Here is a 20594-nt window from a genome sequence, read left to right as displayed (position 1 = left end):
ACTTAAGTTAATGGCAAAGTCAAAATTTGCATTAAATGTCATCTGATAGACTTTATTTATTTATAAGAAATAGCTGTTAGGACTAATACATTTTCTTCCTTTAAAATATCTAATTTTTATATTATTGGTTTAAAAATAATATTTTAAAATTTTAGTAAGAAAAAAATTTTTAATTAAAGAACAGTCAACAATTTGAATTAGTTACAAAAGCTAATACCTGCTGGGAGTACCTACCATGAGCCAGGTACTGTCCTAAGCAATTATATGTATTAAGTCATAAACACTTCACAACATTACTATATGATAGATAATATCATTTTTTTCTCCTCTTAAGGGAAACTGAAATGAAAGGAAATAAGATCTGACTCAATACTACAGTTCAAAAATTAAAAGTTAATTTTTTTAAATGAGAATTTTTTTGATAATGAACTATATTATGATCAAATAACCATCAGGCACACTAAGAAGAAACCATAGGAGGAATTACAATAAATAAAAGTAAAATCTCTTACCTGATTAATTTCACTTTGGAGTTGTAACCCATGCTGCTCCTTTTCTTCTCTCTGCTGTTGTAGCTGTTTAAACTCTGCCTTAAGATGCTGGTACTTGGTCTCTACTTCTAATAGTTCTTCTTTGAGTTTTTGAGTAGCTTCTCCTTTTTCACCTAATTCTGCCTGTATTCTCTGCAATGTGCTTTCAGATGCAGATAATTTTGACTGAAGCTGTTGACAATCTAGGTCTTTTTGATGAAGACTTGCTTGTATATTCTTTTTACTCACACATTCCTCATTATGTTTCTCTTCTAACTGAGTATAGTTCAGTTCTTTCTTCAGCAACTTTTCAGTCAAGTTCTAAAAAATATCAATTTAACAACTTACTTCCTTTTCTAATATTTTTAATTATTCTAATTATTGAAATAATTTATACAGCAGTTCTATCTCCTACTAAATGTTTTAGTCAATATTACAACATAAAAACAGTTAAAATATTCTAGTCAAGAAGAATTAAATTATTACATACTAACTTATGATTTTATTATTGGCCCATGTGACTAAACCCTTTAATATAATTTAAGAATTACCAAACAACAACTAATGAAATTGAAGCAGTAATCAAAAAACTCCCAGCAAACAAAAGTCCTGGACCAGATGGATTTACAGGCGAGTTTTACCAAACATTCAAAGAAGAATTAACACCTATTCTATTCAAACTATTCCAGAAAATTCAAGAGGAGGGAAAACTCCCAAATTCTTTTTTTATGAGGCCAGCATCACCCTAATCCCAAAACCAGATAAAGACACTACAAAGAAAGAAAATTACAGGCCAATATGCCTAATGAACATAGATGCTAAAATCCTCACTAAAATACTAGCAAACCGGATGCAGCAATACATTAAAAAGATCATACATCATGACCAAGTGGGATTTATTCCGGGGATGCAAGGCTGGTACAACATCCGCAAATCAATAAATGTGATACATCACATAAACAAAGTGAAGGACAAAAACCATATGATCATATCAATAGACGCAGAAAAAGCATTCGACAAAATCCAGCACCCATTTCTGATAAAAACTCTCAGCAAAGTGGGAATAGAGGGATCATACCTCAATGTAATAAAGGCCATATACGACAGACCTACAGCCAACATCATACACAATGGGCAAAAACTAAAACCATTTCCATTAAAAACTGGAACAAGACAGGGATGTCCACTTTCACCACTCTTATTCAACATAGTACTGGAAGTCCTCCCCATAGCCATCAGACAGGAGGAAAACATAAAAGGTTTCCAGATTGGAAAGGAGGAAGTAAAACTGTCATTATTTGCAGATGACATGATACTATACATAGAAAAGCCTAAAGACTCCATCAAAGTACTACTAGATTTGATAAACGAATTTGGCAAGGTAGCTGGATACAAAATCAACATCCGGAAATCAATGGCATTCTTATACACCAACAATGAACTTTCAAAGAGAGAAACTAAAAAAGCAATACCATTTACCATTGCAACTAAAAAAATAAGATACCAAGGATGTAAAAGACTCAGAAAACTACTTGACACTGAAAAAAGAAATAGAGGAAGATTTAAACAGGTGGAAGAAGATACCATGCTCATGGATTGGAAGAATTAATATCATTAAAATGTCTATACTACCCAAAGCAATTTATAAATTCAATGCAATTCCTATGAAAATACCAACAGCATATTTCACAGACCTGGAACAAACATTTCGAAAATTTATATGGAACCAAAAAAGACCCCAAATAGCTGCAGCCATCTTGATAAAAAAGGATGGAATGGGAGGGGTCACATTACCAGACTTCAAACTATATTACAAAGCCACTGTAATCAAAACAGCCTGGTATTGGTACAACAACAGGCTTATAGATCAATGGAACAGAACAGAGACCCCAGAAATAGACCCATGCCACTATGGTCAGTTAATATTTGACAAAGGAGGCAAGAGTATCCAATGGAGTAAGGACAGTCTCTTCAATAAGTGGGGCTGGGAAAATTGGACAGATACATGCAAAAAAATGAAACTAGACCACCAACTTTCACCATACACAAAAATAAACTCAAAATGGATAAAAGACTTAAATGTAAGTCACGAAACCATAAAAATCCTGGAAGAAAACATAGGCAGTAAAGTCACAGACATCCCACGTAGTGGACTTTTCACTGATACATCTCCTAGGGCAAGAGAAACAAAGGAAAAAATAAACATATGGGACTACATCAAACTAAAAAGCTTCTGCACAGCAAAAGAAAACAGCCTCAAAATACAAAGGAACCCCACGGTCTGGGAAAACATATTTGCCAAGGATGAAGCTGATAAGGGGCTAATTTCCAAAGTGTACAAAGAACTCATAGCATTCAGCAAGAGAAAGACAAACAACCCAATTAAGAAATGGAAAAAAGGACTTAAATAGACACTTCTGCAAAGAGGACATACGGATGGCCAAGAGACACATGAGAAAATGCTCAACGTCGCTAATCATCAGGGTGATGCAAATTAAAACCACAATGAGGTATCACTTCACACCTGCCAGAATGGCTGCCATCAACAAATCAACAAACGACATGTGCTGGCGAGGGTGTGGAGAAAGGGGAACCCTAGTACACTGCTGGTGGGAATGCGGACTGGTGCAACCACTATGGAAAACAGTATGGAGGTTCCTCAAAAAATTAAAAATGGCCCGGCCGGGCGTGGCTCAGCGGTTGAGCATCGACCTAGGATCCAGGCGATCGGGGTTCGATTCCAGGTCAGGGCACACGCCCGGGTTGCGGGCTTGATCAGTGACTCTCTCATCATTGATGTTTCTATCTATCTCTCTCTCTCCCTCTCCTTTCCTCTCTCTGAAATCAATAAAGATATATAATAAAATAAAATAAAAAGACATTTAAAAAAAAAAAAAATTTAAAAATGGAGCTGCCGTTCGACCCAGTGATTCCACTCCTAGGAATGTATCCTAAGAATCCTGAAACATTCATCAGAAAGGATATATGTACCCCGATGTTCATAGCAGCACAGTTTACAATAGCTAAGATCTGGAAACAGCCCAAGTGCCCATCAGTAGATGAGTGGATAAAAAAGCTGTGGGACATTTATACCATGGAATACTACACAGCTATAAAGAAGAAGAATCTCGTACCCTTTGGGACAGTATGGATGGACCTGGAGAATATTAAGCTAGTGAAATAAGCCAGGCAGCGAAAGACAAATATCACATGATCTCGCTTATATGTGGAATCTAAAGAACTTAATAAACTGATGAACAGAATAGATTCAATGACATGGAAGCATAGATGAGACTGATGAAGAATATCAGAGGGATGGAGGAGGTCGGGTGGGTGGAGGGGGAGAGAGTAACCAAAGAATTTATGTGCATATATACACAACCCAAGGACATGGACAATGGTGGGGAGAGGGACTGGGGAGGGGGAAGGAACGGGGTGGAACGGGTCATTGGGGAGAAAAGGGGACATCTGTAATATTTTAAACAATAATAAAATAAAAAAACTTACAAAAGATTCTTGCTTAAATTAAATTCTTGTCGTTAAAAAAAAAAAAAAAAAATGAATTACCAAACAAACTTTGACATGAAATGAAAACCCTAAAATCTACTAGATTATTTAGGATAAGAATATTTATATTCTCCCATTTGAGTTAAAAATTAAAACTACCTTTCTAGCATCAAAAATTATCTTGAATAACAATATGCTATGGCAATTCTGATTTCTGGCTTTGCAATTTCATAGTTGATAAGTGTTTTAGCATAACAATACCATTCACTTCTCTAGTATGCCTGATCCTACTCATTCCTTATTTTTGTTCTCGATAAGGACCATTTTTGAGAGTCACAAGTTTAAGACTAATTCAAATATCTCTCTAAGTATATAAAAATAGTGATTTAAAAATATCCCCTGCTTTATATTGTTATTTTATTTTATGCTATCAAATACAAAATGTAAAAATGATACCACTAATCAAAGATATGAATCAAGACTAATCAAATGTCAAAGTCAACAATTTACATCAATTTAAATCAATTTACATCAATTTAAATCAACACATTAAGAAGCCACTATAAGCACTTGGATAGTCGATCCATGGACATTTATTTTACTCAGTTTTTTATTCAGTGTGCTAGAAGGGAATAATACAGAAAGAAATGGAAGGGGACAATCAAAGCCTCTGGCCTAATCTAAATGAAACACATACATTAAAAAAATAATTTTCTTAGAAAGTTAAAACATAATGTGCAAGCAAAAATGGATTAACAAAAGCTGTGTCAAATTTCTTAAGCGCATAGTTTTTTTAAAAATAAAATGAGGAAAGTTAGGTGGAGCTAACTAGTAAGTTCAGATCACCTAAAAATAAAGTTTGAGCTTAGTAAAGTGGTGAGAGGAGTTAAGTAATAGGTGTACATGACTCATGCCATCTGCTCTATACAAAACGACACAAACATATAAAAAGACAGAATGGAACAGACAAACAAGCTGCATGTGGGGAAACACTATTACCTCAAGGGGAGTAATAAATCTAGGCACCAAAGAGGGAAAGGCAGCAGTAACTTATCTGAGAAAAAGTGCATTAATGTAAATTGTGAAATAGGAATATATTATAGAAAAAAGCAGTGTCCAGAAAGATGACAGAAGCATATATGAGAGATAAGATGGGAGAAACCTTAAGGGTAAGTAGAGCAACTAGAAGTTCACAGCAAAATTAGCCAAGAAATGTATTCTTTGACCAATGAACAGAAATAGAAATAAGAGGTAGAAGAACCAAAAGACTAGAGAAAAAAATAATGCTTTCATGTTAAACTATATATTAGAAAAATTCTCTTTTTATAAAAATTTCTTTGTCTTATAGTTAGTAACTGCAAATCTTTCTTGACATAATTTTAGATTTTCTCTTTTAAGAAAATAACATTTATTTTAGAATTTATAGTCTAAGTTAAATCTATTTATTGATCTATAAATGTGTTGTATCTTTTTAAAGAAAATTCTAAGTTACTGAATTCATGAATGCAACCATGCTCACAAATACTGAGAACTTGGGCAGATATAATTTTAAAACATGATACAGAAATTAAGGCTAGTAATAAATCAGTCTTCTTCCCCACAGGCCTACTTATAAAGTGACCAAGTAATCCCAACAGTTTGATAAATAAATGACCCCTCAGGCAGCTTCATTCTTTAAGAAGAAAAATACATAACCACCACTGACTGTTTATTATGGTCTTCCCATAGAATCTGAAGCAAAAGAGTACAGTGAATACATACATGGTGTTTGAAGATTGCTTTTTTAAGTACAGTAGAATCCATTAAAGGGAATAGTAATTGCCCTTGCATTTATCCATATTAGTCCTTAGAACAAAATATGAGATAGACATAATTATCCCCATTCTACAGACAAGGAGGCTACAGTGGAAAGAACCCAACATGACTTGGCCAAGTGGCAGAGTCACATATTATGATTCTAAGTCCAATAAATTTTTCACAATACAATTTAGACACTCAATGAGTCAAATTGTGCTCCCCAAAATATATCCTATTTAAGTTTAAATTATAGAATGAATGTTTAGCCTAGCTCATAACATAATTATCATTTGGTTAAGCAAAATTCTTCCAAATGTTCAGTCCTCTCTTGATTTTTTTCACCAACTGTTCTCTCAACATATTTTTTTACAGAGTCACTTTCCCTGTATTAGGCTCCATTATTCACTTGTTACTTGCCCGGGAATAAGAATGAATGGAAAAAAAAAAAAGGCATTTTTTAATGCTTGATAGCTTACAGAGTGGTTTCAGGGGTCTCATCTTATTTGTTCCTCAAAATAGCTTGAAGAGAAAGAACTAAATGACCTACTTGTAGCTGTCCAACATCTCGTATTTTGTGCTCTTGCATATACCCATGCCTCCTGTGTATCTAGTTCTCAAAATAATGTCATTAACCCCTCTGCCATGTAAAATGCTCTTTAGAATCCTTAAAGACTAATCTAAACCATTATGTCTTCTACAAAAGCCTTTCCTGAGTTACTAGGCAGTAAGTTAGGAAAACTCCCGCCTTGGTCCTGACCCAATCCTGTACACAACACTTACCAAGTAAAAACAAAAATGAACACTCACTGAGGTGTTTAGTAAACATCAGAAACTGGTCTAAGCACTATTAATTTTTTTTTAATACTCCTATCAATCCTAAGAGGTAAATGGGTATAACAGTACTTAGCAGAAGAGGAAAAACTTTGAGAGGTTGAGTGTCACAGCCAGTCAGTAGCAAAGGTGAGATTTAAACATGCCTTTGACCACTGTACTATACTGTTCATATCAATATGCCACTTTGCAACAAAGTGGTAATACAAGCAATATAACTACTTGCCACATCTGGCTCCCGCTTGGCCTATAAGCACCTTAATACTGGGACTGTTAGAAAGAGGAGAGCAATGAAGGATAGTAAAGGGATGAGAGATGAGACTCAAAAAATAACTCAGTCTCTTTCAATGACCTATATTATATTGATAGCTTTAAATAAGCATAGGATTTGCTCAAAATTTAAATGGAAATAGTTAATTAAAATTGAGCTGCAGAATTTTGTTTAAATGTCAAAATATAATTCTTATTAAAAACTAAAAAAGAAGTTTCTTCAATATTCCCCTTTTGTTTTTAAGTTTTCAAAACCAGTAATTACAAAACACTGGTTTAATGCTGAAAATCTTGACATTAGCACAAAAGCAATTTCCTATTCATTATACATTATAGTGTTACCTACCCACCTGGATGTTGCTTATGATCCATAAAAACTTCCCAAGGCATTTTATGTAATAGCCTTCAAGAGACCATATACTGAATAGAGCTTTCCAAATTCAAAACAATGGGATATCACTGCTGTCAACAATTATGGTTTCCCAAGGACATGGAGTGAGGAGGAGTCGGGTAGGCAGATAGCAAGGACCATAAGTAAAGGAAAATGCACCTCTGAGCTTGCTCTAACTGTAGGGAAAATCCTAAAGAGGAAAATACCTTGAGGGGGGAAAAAATTGTGAAGTCTTGCACAAGTATTATTAAGATTAGTATAATATCCTATTCCCTAATCAAAAATATTCTAATTTTACTATACTAAACCATCTTGATTCCACGTATTTATAAAATAGCCATAGTACTTTAACAATGTGTGTGAATACACACACACACATACACACACACACACACATACACACACAATCTGTGCTGCATTATTTGACCATATACCTCAGGCTATCAATATCAAACATGTCCTTTATTAATAGTTTGTTTCAAAAATACATAAGAAATTACGCTGAGCATAAGCATCCACTGCATGTACACATCCTGGTCATTTTCTAAGAGGCAGACTGCCAACCCTGGTGAACTGGTATAATTACTTTGGAAAATAGTTTGGGGTCACCTAGTAAATTTGAGCATGTGTACAGCCTACAAAAAAATTCAGTTGGGAGACATGACAAAGTGGACAACACCATGTGCAGGTGAAGGCAGAGATTGGGGTGATGCATCTACAAGCCAAGGAATGACAAAGACATCCAGTAAACCACCAGATGCTAAGAGACAGGCATGGAACACAGTTCTCATTCACAGCCCTTACAAGGAGCAAACCCTTCTAACACTGATTTTGGACTTCTAACCTCCAAAACTATGAACCAAGAAACTTCTGTTGTTTAAGCCACCTAATTTGTAGTACTTTGTTGTGGGAACACTAGGAAGCTAATATACCTGCCAATACTTATTATGTCAGTCTTTTAAATTTTAGCCATTCTAATAGAGTATGGCAGTATTTCACTATGTTTTAAATTTGCATTTCTTGGTAGTGGATTTCAAGATGGCAGCAGATTGAATGGAAGCTACACTGACACTCTCCAGGAAAAATTCACTTGGGAATATATAACGGAGAAATTCTTGCAAAAATGCATGAGATTTATATGTGAATATCCATAGTTGTAATATTTGTAATAGGAAAGGAAATAAAACTGTGTTCAAATGGAAGTACATATGGATTACTTCTGCTGTGTTCCAAAGAAAAATATAATTATCACATGAAAAAGTATTTTTTGTGTTTAAATTATACACTGAGCTAGTTGGCTTTTTTGTGTGTTTTTTTTTAATGAAACACCATTTTTACTGGAAAGAATGAGAGACAAACTGTGATTATTCAGACTTGAGGAAAAAGAGAAAAGAGGACCTGTCACTTCAAAGAATAGAACTGATAGTATTTGCTGCCAATGATAAAATTAAAGCTTGCAAATGAAGCTTAGAATTTTGGAAAACTTGTATCCACCACCATGAGCTTGACACTTTTTCATACTTAAAGCCTATTCTGAGATTGATGGTGATACTGACAAATGTGATTATTTTTATACGGTACAATGAACTGTGTCAGTACTTGAGAGATTTTCATATGTCAGTGAACCAATATTTTCCACATTTGTAACACAATATTACAAAATCATGCACAGGAAAGATAAGACTCAAAAGGCAAGATAGAGGAATGAATTTTAATGGTACAAAGTACAAAAACTGCATTGATATGGTTTCAGATTCTACACTGTAACTTTTGAGAAACTATAACTTCTCTAGTTACAGTATAGTATCAAATTAAAATAGCTACAATTATCTTAAAAGGTTATTAAGTTATCCCTACTTTTTCCAACTACATATCTGTGTGAGACTGAATTTTTGTTCATATACTTCAGCCATATTATAACATAAAATGTAAAAGCCAACAGAGAGTCCACCTGTCCTGTAGTAAGCTAAACATTTAAGAGGTTTGCAAAAATATAAACCACCACCACTATTCTTCGTTTTGGAAAAAAACAGTCATTTTTCATAAGAAATAGTATTTATGTTAATTATTTAATTGCTAATGTTTTTAAAGTTTATATTTTAATTTCTAATAAGTATCCATAGATATAAACTAGAAAAATAAAAGTTCTTTGAGGTTCATAACAACTTTGAGAATGTAAAGCAGTGCTGATGTTATCATCATAATTAGCTAGTTTATTAATATTAATAATAGGAAGAGAGCAAAGGGCAGGGCAGACATTATAAGCATGGTCATCTGGGCAGCTTCACCAGGAAGATACAGCTGCACACTCCCCAGGGAACCACTGGTCATTCCTCCAGATCAGTGGGGGAAGGGATCAAACAAAGGGGGAGATAGGCGCATGTACAGTGAAGTTGGGGTAAGGTAGGGAAGGTTCTTGCCTGTCAGTCTAGCCTGGGGAACAATGCATTGGCTGTGGGGGGCGAACCCCATCAGAAGCACATGAAATCTTAAAAGGTTGGTTGGTTAGTTCGACGAAGCTCCTGGTTAAAATCCCTAAAGAGTTCCCACAACCTTGCTCTTCCTTGCCTTTGTTCTCCCTGTTCCATGACCCACACTCACTAGTGCGCTCACCTGTTCTCTCTCCATAGCCATGTGGCCTTAAGCAGCTTCATGGCCAGTGGCCATGTAGACTCCACACACAGGATGCTGGACTGGACTTTAATAAAGAACAGAAATTCTGGGCAATGGCCTTAATTCTGGCCCTGCTGAAGACAAAATTGGACTTCTTCCATTGCAAAACAGAGACGGGACCTTAGAGGGGAACCCCCTTAATTTTTTATCATCGATAAAGCTTTCCACAAAACCCCATTCTCCTGTGGGGCACCTGAGGAAATTCTTTTCCTAGCAGCACCCCAAGAACTTCACTTCTATGCATAACACTCAGATCAAGAAACCTGAGAACTGTTGGCCAAGGCACAAGCAACAAATTACCACAAAACTTAGCAACTTAAAATTATATCTATTATTTCCCACAGCTTCTGAGAGTCAGAAATCCACACAGCTTCTGAGAGTCAGGAGAAGAACCTTAGCTGAGTGGTTCCACTTCAGGGTCTCTCATGAGGTTATAGTAAACTGCAGGTCAAAGCTGCAGTCTCTGAAGCCTAGACATGAGTTGGAGGATCCACTTCGAAATTAGTTCACCCGGCTGTTGGCAACAGACTTAATATTTACAGCCAATTATGTGTGCTACATGCAACTGAGTCAGCTCCTACTCCTGGAGATCCTATAAATGAATAATGTCCACAGTGTGCTGACCTCAACAGCCCTGCTTGGGTCCTGTAGACTCAGGCCTATAGCTTCTTTAATAGAGTCAATTCTCTTTTTTTCCTTTCTACCACGTTCTTTTCGTTCTTGATTTTCCTCTTGTTATATTTCACCAAAACATTAGGTCTAAGTTAACAGTAAAGCCAATAAATTCACCATACCTTTGAATAGAAGGGTTTAATAACACTACTCCACCATCACTAAAACAGTAAAGAAATGGGGAAAAGGAATTAATATTATTACCTGCCCTGCCCCTAAACTAAATGTTATCTGTTGTTCATCTATAAAGAAACAAGGCAGAAAACATTAACATTACAAAATACAAAATAAAGAACAAAACTGGAGGTCTCACACACTTCCTGATTTCAAAACTTATTAAAAGCTGTGGTAGTCACAACAAAGCTTGGTAACACTAGATTTGGCAATGATTTCTTGGATATGAAACCAAAAGCACAGGCAACAAAAGTAAAAATAGAAGAACTGCATCAAAGGTATGATATTTTGGTTTATAATAAGAAATATATATTTCGTTTTCATCCCCATTTCAGGAACAGACTCCTGAAACCCATGGAATTTTCTTTGTGACAAGAACAATAAAACTATAAAGATCTTTTGTTATTCACAACAAACGCCTTTCCACCACCTGTAAGTTTATGGTAATGAAGTGATTTTTTTTAGAAAGCCCCTAAGGATAGGGGAGGGGTTGCCAGGGAAACCAACTATAATTAAAGGGTTAAAATTTCCAGCCACCCTCCAATTCCAGGTTGAGTAGAGGGGCTGGAGGCTAAATTAATCACAAAAGGCCAATGATTTAATCAATCATGCCTATGTAATAAAGCCTTCATAAAAACCTAAAAGGACAGAGTTGAGAGAGATTCTGGGTTGGTGAACATGTGGAGAGAAAAGAGAGACATTAAAAGCTCTGTATCCTTTCCTACAAACCTTGCCCTGTGCATCTCTTCCATCTGGCTGTTCTAGAGTTATAGTCCTTTATAATAAACCAGAAACGTAGTAAGTACAATGTGTCCTAACTTCTGTAAGTCACTCTAAAAAATTAGTTGAACCCCAGGAGGGAGCTGTGGAAACCCTCCATTTATAGCCAGTTGGTCAGAATTATAGACAACAAGCTAAACTTCCAATTGACATCTGAAGGGGGGTGTCACAGTCCTGTGGGACTCCACCCTTAATGTGTTGGATCTGATACTATCTCCATGTAAGGAGTTTCAGAATTGAGGTAAACCGTAGGACACCCAGCCTGTGTCGCAGACCTGCTGATGTGTGGAGCACCCACACATCTGATGTCAAAGTGTTTATTAAGAATAAAGGAGATATACAGGAGGAATGTTTTTCTTTAACAAAAAGATACAACAGAGTGAAAAGGCAACCTAAGAAATGAGAGAAAATATTTGCAAATCATGTATCTGATAAGGGGTTAATATCCAAAACATACAAAGAACTTCTACAACTCTACTACAACAACAACACCCCAATTAACATTACTATATGGCCAAAACGCACATCAAAAGATGCTCAACATCCTAACCATTACGGAAATGCTAATTAACCATGATGAATTACCACCTTACACTCATTAGGATGATGACTATAAACAGAGAGAGAGAGGGAGAAATAAGGTGGCAAAACTGTGGAGAAATTCTGGAATCCTTGCGCACTACTTATGAGAATTGTTATGCACTGTTTATGGTGACTTCCTCTAAATACTGAAAACAGAATTACCATATAATCCAGCAATTCTGCTTCTGTGTATATAACCAAAATAATTAGAAGCAGAGTCTTAAAAAGATATTTGTATACCCATGTTCATAGCAGTACTATTCACAATACCAAAAGATTGTAGCAATCCAAGTATCCATCAACAGATGAAAAGATAATATGACATATACATGTAATAGAATATTATTTAGTCTTTGAAAAAGAAGGAAATTCTGACACATGTTACAACATAGATGAACCTTGAGGACATTATGCTATGTGAAATAAGTCAGACACAAAAGCACAAATACTGTATGATTGCACTTATCAGTTACTTAAAATTGTAAATTGATAGATATAGAAAGAATGGTGATGCAGGGAATGGCAATGAATGAGGAGTTGTTTAATTAGAATAGAGTTTCAGTTTTGCAAGATGATGAGTGCTGGAGATTGGCTGCATAACAATGAATATATCTAACACTAAAGAAAAGAAAAAACAGAATATGTCACATTGTACTGTGCCCACATATAACATACACAAGATTAATATTTAAGATATATAAAATCAATTCACAACTATATGTAGTTTTAAAATTCTCACCTGATTTTTTTGTGTTAATTCATTAATAGAACTTTTGAGTTTTTGTAGTTCTTGCACATACACAGCAACTTCCTGGGGGCCTTTGGCAAGTTCACTCCTTAGCTGGCTTATTGTGGCCTAAAAAAGAAATAGATCAAACTGAAATGGAACAAAGGTTTTAAGATTACATAGATTTTTGTCGTTGTTGATGTAAAAGTGAAATAATCCTTAGAAGTTTCAATTGGTTCTTTATCCTACCATCCTACTGCTAGCCCACATCTAATTTCCCTAAAAATAATTTTAAAAATTTATCCAGAACGCACTTCATTTATTTAATAATACATGAAATGAAAAGTTGACATCCTACTTTATGCATCTGAAGTAAGCATCAAACTACAAACTTGAACTTAATGACTTTGAAACTGTACATTAATACTCCTGAATTTAAAGAAGTTATGCAAGTTAAGCCTACATTTTCTCCCAATTTCTATAACATAGCCTTTTCTTTTAAAAGCATGTTAAATGCAAACATACAACAAAGAATCACCTTGAAAGGTGGTGAATCACTTTTTTTGACTGTAATGGAAAGTAACTGTCCAAAGAAGTTATCAAATGGAAGTTATATATAGTTTCATTAAGCCAGATCACTCTATGATCATGTAAAGAGCTGAACATGAATTTGCTTTAATACATTTTGCATTTATTCATGAAAATTAATTTCTATTTTTAAAACAATGGTTTGATTATTTAAAAATAATATAAACTTCTTATACATGAATGTTTTAACCATTAAAGCTTTCCCTTTAGAGAGAAAGACTAAGAACTGTTTTTTAAGTATGGTTTGCTGTAAGTGACTTTAACAAAAGAACTTTGTGTTTCTAATATTGCTTATTGGATTTCCTTTTTACTTTTTACATTCCTAAAATTACAATTTTCACTGTCTATATTCTTTATTCATATATAAACTTTATAACACAAATAAGATAAACTTTAACTTTTTTTTCAAAAAAATAAAAATTAAATAAATAAATTTTTTTCATACTAAATACATCAGCAGTTGCCTACATCATAGATTATAAATAAGTACTTTCATCTTCAAGGAAGAAAAGTTAGAAGGCTACTACTTTATTGTGACAAAATTGCCAAGACATCTTTTACTACTCCTCTTCTGGAAACCCTTCCAGAATGTATGGCACTTTGTTGTTTTTTTAAGGATTCTCATTGGTGGTATATCTTCAGCCATTTACAGTGGCTTTGGTTTTAAGTTTTAGAAACCACCTAGTAAATGAGGTAAGTGATTGAACTCAATGATCAAACATAGGCTTCTTTTATTTTAGTTTACTTTAATAACCATAAATTAATGAAACCAGTTTTTTTGTTTTTTAAACTTTTTTTTTTTTTTTTTTTAATCCTTACCCAAGGATATTTTTCCCATTGCTTTTCAGAAAGAGTGGAAGGGGGAGAGAGAGAGAGAAACATGGATGTGAGAGAGACACATCAATTCGTTGCCTCCCGCTCACACACCAACCAGCAGCCGGGGATTGAACCTGCAACCGAGGTATGTGCCCTTGGACGGAATCAAACCCGGGACCCTTCAGTCCACGGGCCAATGCTCTAACCACTGAGCAAACTGGCTAGGGCGAAACTAGTTTTTTGAGTGTTTTTCCAAACTGATTTAAAATCAATTCAAAGAAGTTTCAAAAATGTTTTTTAGAAATGGCAGCATGTCTGAGATATGTTTATGGCCTGACCTTTTAAGGAAAACATTCATGTAAAGTTCACTGTAAACAAACCAATTGTGACACACTGAAAGGCAATTTGCCACGTTACTTTATAGTTACACCTTATACAGGGTGTTTCAACATAATATATAACTAATTATGTATATATATGTATATGTATACATATGTATATATATTATACACACACATATATATATATTTCAAAGAAGGACATGTTTAATTATTCATGTATTTGTAACTGTGTTCAAGTTAGTCATATATCCCAATAACTTCTATCATAAATAGGTCATGTAGCCTTGACATGGCTATAGGTATTGGGAGTTTATTTCAAATTGCTATTTCTAATAAGTTGGAATCTCAGATTCATTTTCTGTTAGAAACATTAAGGATGTTAATAGAAATATTAGGGAAAATTCAGCTACATTAATTACTAAGTTGTATTTTTTTTTTAATCCTAACCCAAGGATATGTTTTTATTGATTTTTAAAGAGGGAGGAAGAGAAAGAGAGAAACATCGATGTGAGTAAGAGAGATGGATGGGTTGCCGCCCATCAAACGTGAAACCTAGGTATGTGCCCTGACCCAGAATTGAAACAGGATGATGAATCTGAAACAGGATGATGCTCCAACCAACTAGCAACCTGGCCAGGGCTAAATTACTATTTTTTAATCATATTGCACAAATGCCAACTTATCATAAAAGAAAATAAATTATCATGTTTAAATCCCTACTTCTTAATATCTTATCAAAAGATTTAGCAGAGGGTCTGGTACGTAACAGAAATAAATAATAGTATATATTAAAATGCAAATTATGAGTATATTTCATTAAAACACCATGATCCCACATTAAAGTTTATAAGATGTAAGCCAAGTGTAACATCTCTCAAGTAACTATCTTGCTGATAAATTCCAAAATGTAGAAAAAACTAAACAAAAAAAATGTAAAGAAAATATATCCAAAAATATCATAGTTTTTAGACATGTTCTTATAAATGACTTTATAATGTTAACACCTAAAGAACTGAACATTAGGTGTATCACTTACCATTTGTACACAAAATATGTATCTTTTTTAGATCCAGAATTTTTAAAAATAAAAAAGCAAGCATTTAAATTTTTTAATTTACTCAAGGGGAAAAAAAGAAAGATCTGGGAACAGTATATACCAAAAGGTGCACTTTAATAATGGGGAAGGCGGAAGAGGGCAGTGAATTTCAGAAACTTTTGCTTTCTCTTTTTACAAAGATCAAGTATAATGTTTATATTTGGGGGAAAAATAAAAATTAAAAGACAAAATTTCAAAATAAATAAATTCCTTGTTCAGATATCACTATGATGAAATTCAAACAACGAAGGCTCTCTGCTCTAGCCTCACTACCTTTCCTCCCTATTTTTATTTTTTTATCCTCACCCCAGTATGTATTTATTGATTTTAGAGAGAAGAAGGGAGAGTGGGGGGGGGGGGGGAGAATCATGGATCGGTTGTCTCCTGTACATGCCCTGACCTTGAATTGAACCTGAAACTGGGAATCGAACCCACAACCTTTTTGGTGTATGAGACAATGCTCCAACCAACTAAGCCATCCTGCCACGACCTTTCCTCCCTATTTAACATGCAAAGTTCACCTGTGCCATGAAGGCCTTAGTACTTGCACTGCCTCTTCGTGCTCCCAATTCTTCACCCTGATTCCTACTTACTTCCTTCTTCTCACACATATGCTCCTTGAGGAGACCTTCCTGATCATTCTGTCTAAAATTTCCCCACACTATCGTCAGCTCCACACTGTGTCTTTATAGAACTTAGCATGAACTGACTTTCTATCATGATTTGTTACTTATGCTATATTGTTTGGCTTCAACAAAGAAATATAAGCTTTATGAGATCAGCCCCTCTGTTTTACTCACTGTTATATCCCTTCTCCTAACTGCTAACACTTAGGCATTCAAAAAATACTGGCTAAGCCCGGCCGGGCGTGGCTCAGCGGTTGAGCGTCGACCTAGGATCCAGGCAATTGGGGGTTCGATTCCCGATCAGGGCACATGCCCGGGTTATGGGCTCCATCAATGACTCTCTCATCATTGATATTTCTATCTCTCTCTCCCCCTCTCCTGTACTATCTCTGAAATCAATAAAGATATATTTAAAAAAAAAAAATACTGACTAAAAGAATGACTCTGCCCGGCCAGTGTTGCTCAATGGTTGAGCATCAACCCACGCACCAAGAGGCCACTGGTTCAATTCCCAGTCAAGGTACATCCCTGAGTTTCGGGCTCGATCCCAGCATGGGGTGTGCAGGAGGCAGCAGATGGATGTTGACATTTCTCTCTTATTGATGTTTCTGTCTCTCTCCCCTCTCCCTCACTTTCTAAAATCAATAAAAACATATTTTAAAAAAAGAATGACTGACTCTATATCCAATGAGTTAACAGATATTTGTTCCCATAGAAACAGTATATCAGAATCTAGAAATAGTTCGCATTCTTTGAAGCCATGTTATTGAATTCAACATTGAACTTTTACTAACAAACTTTAAATTACAAAATAATTAAGCAAATATATTTCAAGCAAACATCCTGCTAGTAGTTTAGAATTATAATTATTGTCCTAGTAGTCTACTACAGTTACTTAGTAAATAATCAATGGAATACGGCTAAAAATTTGCATGGTTAATAAAAACAAAAATCAGCATATCTTTGAGGTTCTGAAATTGCCTTAAAACACAAAATTGCCATATGTCGATAAAGGTACTATATTAAAAGCATTACTAATATTAAAAGCCTTCCAAAAACACATTACCTCAAGTTTAAGCATCTCCATTAGAAAGCAGAAAAAATAATAATAAAATGATGGATGAAAGATGGAAAACAAGACTGACAAAAGTACACATTGAACACAATAAAAATGTCAAAACATACTGCTAAATCTGATCTCTTATATTAGCATACTTTTAAAAGATATTTAAATAAATATGCTGAATATAATCACTCTTATTTCATATCTTTATCAACATTTTAGCTTTTAAAACTAAAATTGAAATGAGTTTATTTGGAATACGAATACAATTCTTAAAAAATAATTTCCATTAAAAACCACACTAAATGTAAGTTGATTACAACTTCAGCATTTTCAATAATGTAGGTCTTTAGAAATAACACAATTTAAAGCTTTAAATCCTCAATTTCTGATCTATAAAACAGCTAACTAGTATTTATAAAGCACTTTCAAACTTTTTAGAATGAGCTATGAAAATGCCATCTAAAATATCTAGACCCCCCCTAAAACTGTCAATGAATTCATAAGGTATACATTTAATGAAAGTAATGAAACATAAGGACATACTTAACGATGCACATCACATTATATATCTTTAGCCTCAACCAGGAATACCAAATAAACCATTGCATTTTTTAGCTTCTTTATTTCCTTTAAATATGTTTTGTTTCTCACACTAATTTTTAGGTTCAGTAAAATAGTTAATACATAAAATAATTTTTTTTTCTATTAAGTTCTTTAAGTCCTATAATTTACCAACACACTTAACTGAGAATAAATAGAATTGAATGTCAGTAAATTAATAAAATACATGTCATTTATTTAAAGAGTAAGCAGAAGCTAAAAACAAATGCAGTTATAAACAAATAAATGAGATGGAGTATTTAGACAGTAAATTTTTTCACATTAAAATGGTATGAGACACAACTCAAAAGTAATTTTAAGCTATACTCAATATAAATATTACAACATACAATATGGCAAAATACAAAAGTTATAACAATAAGTATTAGGTCAAGAGTAACAGCACAAATTTACTTTTAAGGTAAATCATCAGATCACCTAAAATGGAAGATAACATGATACAGGAAGATCACAGGATTTGGATAAGACCTGAGTTCTAATACTAGCTTCTTAATATTAGGTGCCTTGAAGAGGTCTTGTAACTTCATTGAGCCTCAGATTCCTACATATAAAACAAACTTAAAATAGTACTTAACTCACAGGGTTAAAAGAAACAAATGGGACTACACATTTAAAATGCCTAGGATAGTATTCAAAACTAGTAGTGCTCAAAAGTAAGTGTTTGTTTCTAATAATAATATTTCTCTCTTATACTACCATTTCCTAAAGTTGTTTTGAATATTTCAAAACCCCCCTGAGGCCTCAATCACTGTATATCTATTAATTACCTAAGAAGGGAGTAAATATTATCCAGATATTAGTAATATAATGAAATATTAAATCACCATTATTCAGCAAGAATAAATCCCTTTATTTTAAAATTTAATTGAAAACACAGGCATTTTTTATGAAAACTTGAAAGAACCTCTTCTCATTACATATAAAGATATTTTAATCTACATGAATAAAAAATATAAATTCTTTAAAATCTTAGAGTAATTCTTAAATCAAATATTACAAATATTTGATCAAAAATATTTTCCCACATATACTTTTCCCAAAATGCAAGTAAGATATATATATATATATATATATATATATATATGTATATGTATATGTATATGTATATGTATATATATATATACAAAAATCTTTTCCCACGTATACTTTTACGTGGGAAAAGTATATATATAAATACAAATATATAAATACAAAAATATTTTCCCACGTATACTTTTCCCAAAATGCGAGTAAGATATATATATATATATATATATATATGTATGTATATGTATATATATATATATATATTTTTCTTCTCTTTGTTCAAATTCTACTTGTATAACAACTATAACACCATAACTCTCAGCTGGAAAAGTTGAGGGAGGACTGCACTTTAAAATAGACATATTCTAAAACTGCCATTACTGTGACTCAATTTTAGTCACCCAATTGCATTTGTTTTGAAATTTCAATTAACATTAAGGAAATTTTTAATCAAACAGAGTATAATTTTTTTTAATTTGAGAAATATTAGTAGGCAGGCAGATTTAATCAAAAGTAATTCTTATTGAAGTACAGAAGTAAATAACTGGATTCATCCAGGTTCAAGTATTTCTACTTTAGTGTCATCTAAATGAGATTTTCCTCATGAGATGTCTTCAATTCAGCCTCTCCTTGATTACACATTAGGAGCTTTTAACCGTCTTTGATAAGTTCATGAATGCCCTGAAATTGATGGAAAATTTGTGGGACTATGTTACTGAGCTACAAAGATCACTTTTGGGAAATCTGGCCCTGAAATTCATAAAATTAAAATTTGAAGTGTTAAGCATTATAAAGCCTCATATGCCTATGCATGTTGTACCCATAAACTTTCGCCATTCCTCCACCGATAAGACACAGGAAGAAGTAAAAGATGGCATGGATTATCGATATTTATACTCCATAGCTCATTAATATATTACTAAATATGAATAGAGTGGCTTTTAGATCATTAGCTTAACAACTCTAAGAGATACAAATTGAAAGGTCACTATAACTTTACTTTTTAAACTGGAAATATAAAAAACAGAGGTCCATATCACAAAAGGGAGCTTAAGAACTACAAATATAGTAGTCATAACAATATCTCTATAATACGGTAAAAAGGATAAAGGCTACTATTTTTATACAAATATATTTATTACACATCCTAGAGCTTATCATATGCTGATATAATTTATATAACGGATTTATAGGCCAAGGTCATGTCATGTGAGAAATGATAGAAGGGACTAAGAATGTTTATCCTGGAAGAGAAAAAAACTCAGAGTTAATATGAACAACTTTCTAATATCTCATGAGGAAAAGAAAAAGGATGCATTCTGTGTAATTCCTGCGGAGAACTGGAACCAGTGCATGTAAATTACAGGGAAACAAATGTCAGCTCAATGGAGTGGCTGACTTACGAAGAAATATGAACCCCTACACCATCTAGCAAGAGTTGTAGATCACTTCTCAGAGATGCTTCCTTTACCCCTACCTA

The 20594-nt window shown here is 33.8% G+C and overlaps 1 protein-coding gene across 2 annotated transcripts in view; it reads right to left on the bottom strand.

Moving 5' to 3' along the window:
• EEA1 (early endosome antigen 1) overlaps positions 1-20594 on the bottom strand; it is a 131389-nt gene that overhangs the window by 57818 nt on the left and 52977 nt on the right. For both annotated transcript variants that reach the window (XM_081130759.1, XM_081130758.1), the window contains 2 exons: positions 12947-13063; positions 513-851 (listed from right to left, as the gene is read on the bottom strand). In XM_081130759.1, the coding sequence (XP_080986885.1) occupies positions 513-851; positions 12947-13063 (456 nt within the window). The remainder of the gene's footprint in view (positions 1-512; positions 852-12946; positions 13064-20594) is intronic.

The sequence above is a fragment of the Miniopterus schreibersii genome (assembly GCF_964146895.1).
Source record: "Miniopterus schreibersii genome assembly, chromosome: 2".
Classification (NCBI taxonomy): domain Eukaryota; kingdom Metazoa; phylum Chordata; class Mammalia; order Chiroptera; family Miniopteridae; genus Miniopterus; species Miniopterus schreibersii.
This window is presented reverse-complemented; position numbering and strand designations above follow the sequence as displayed.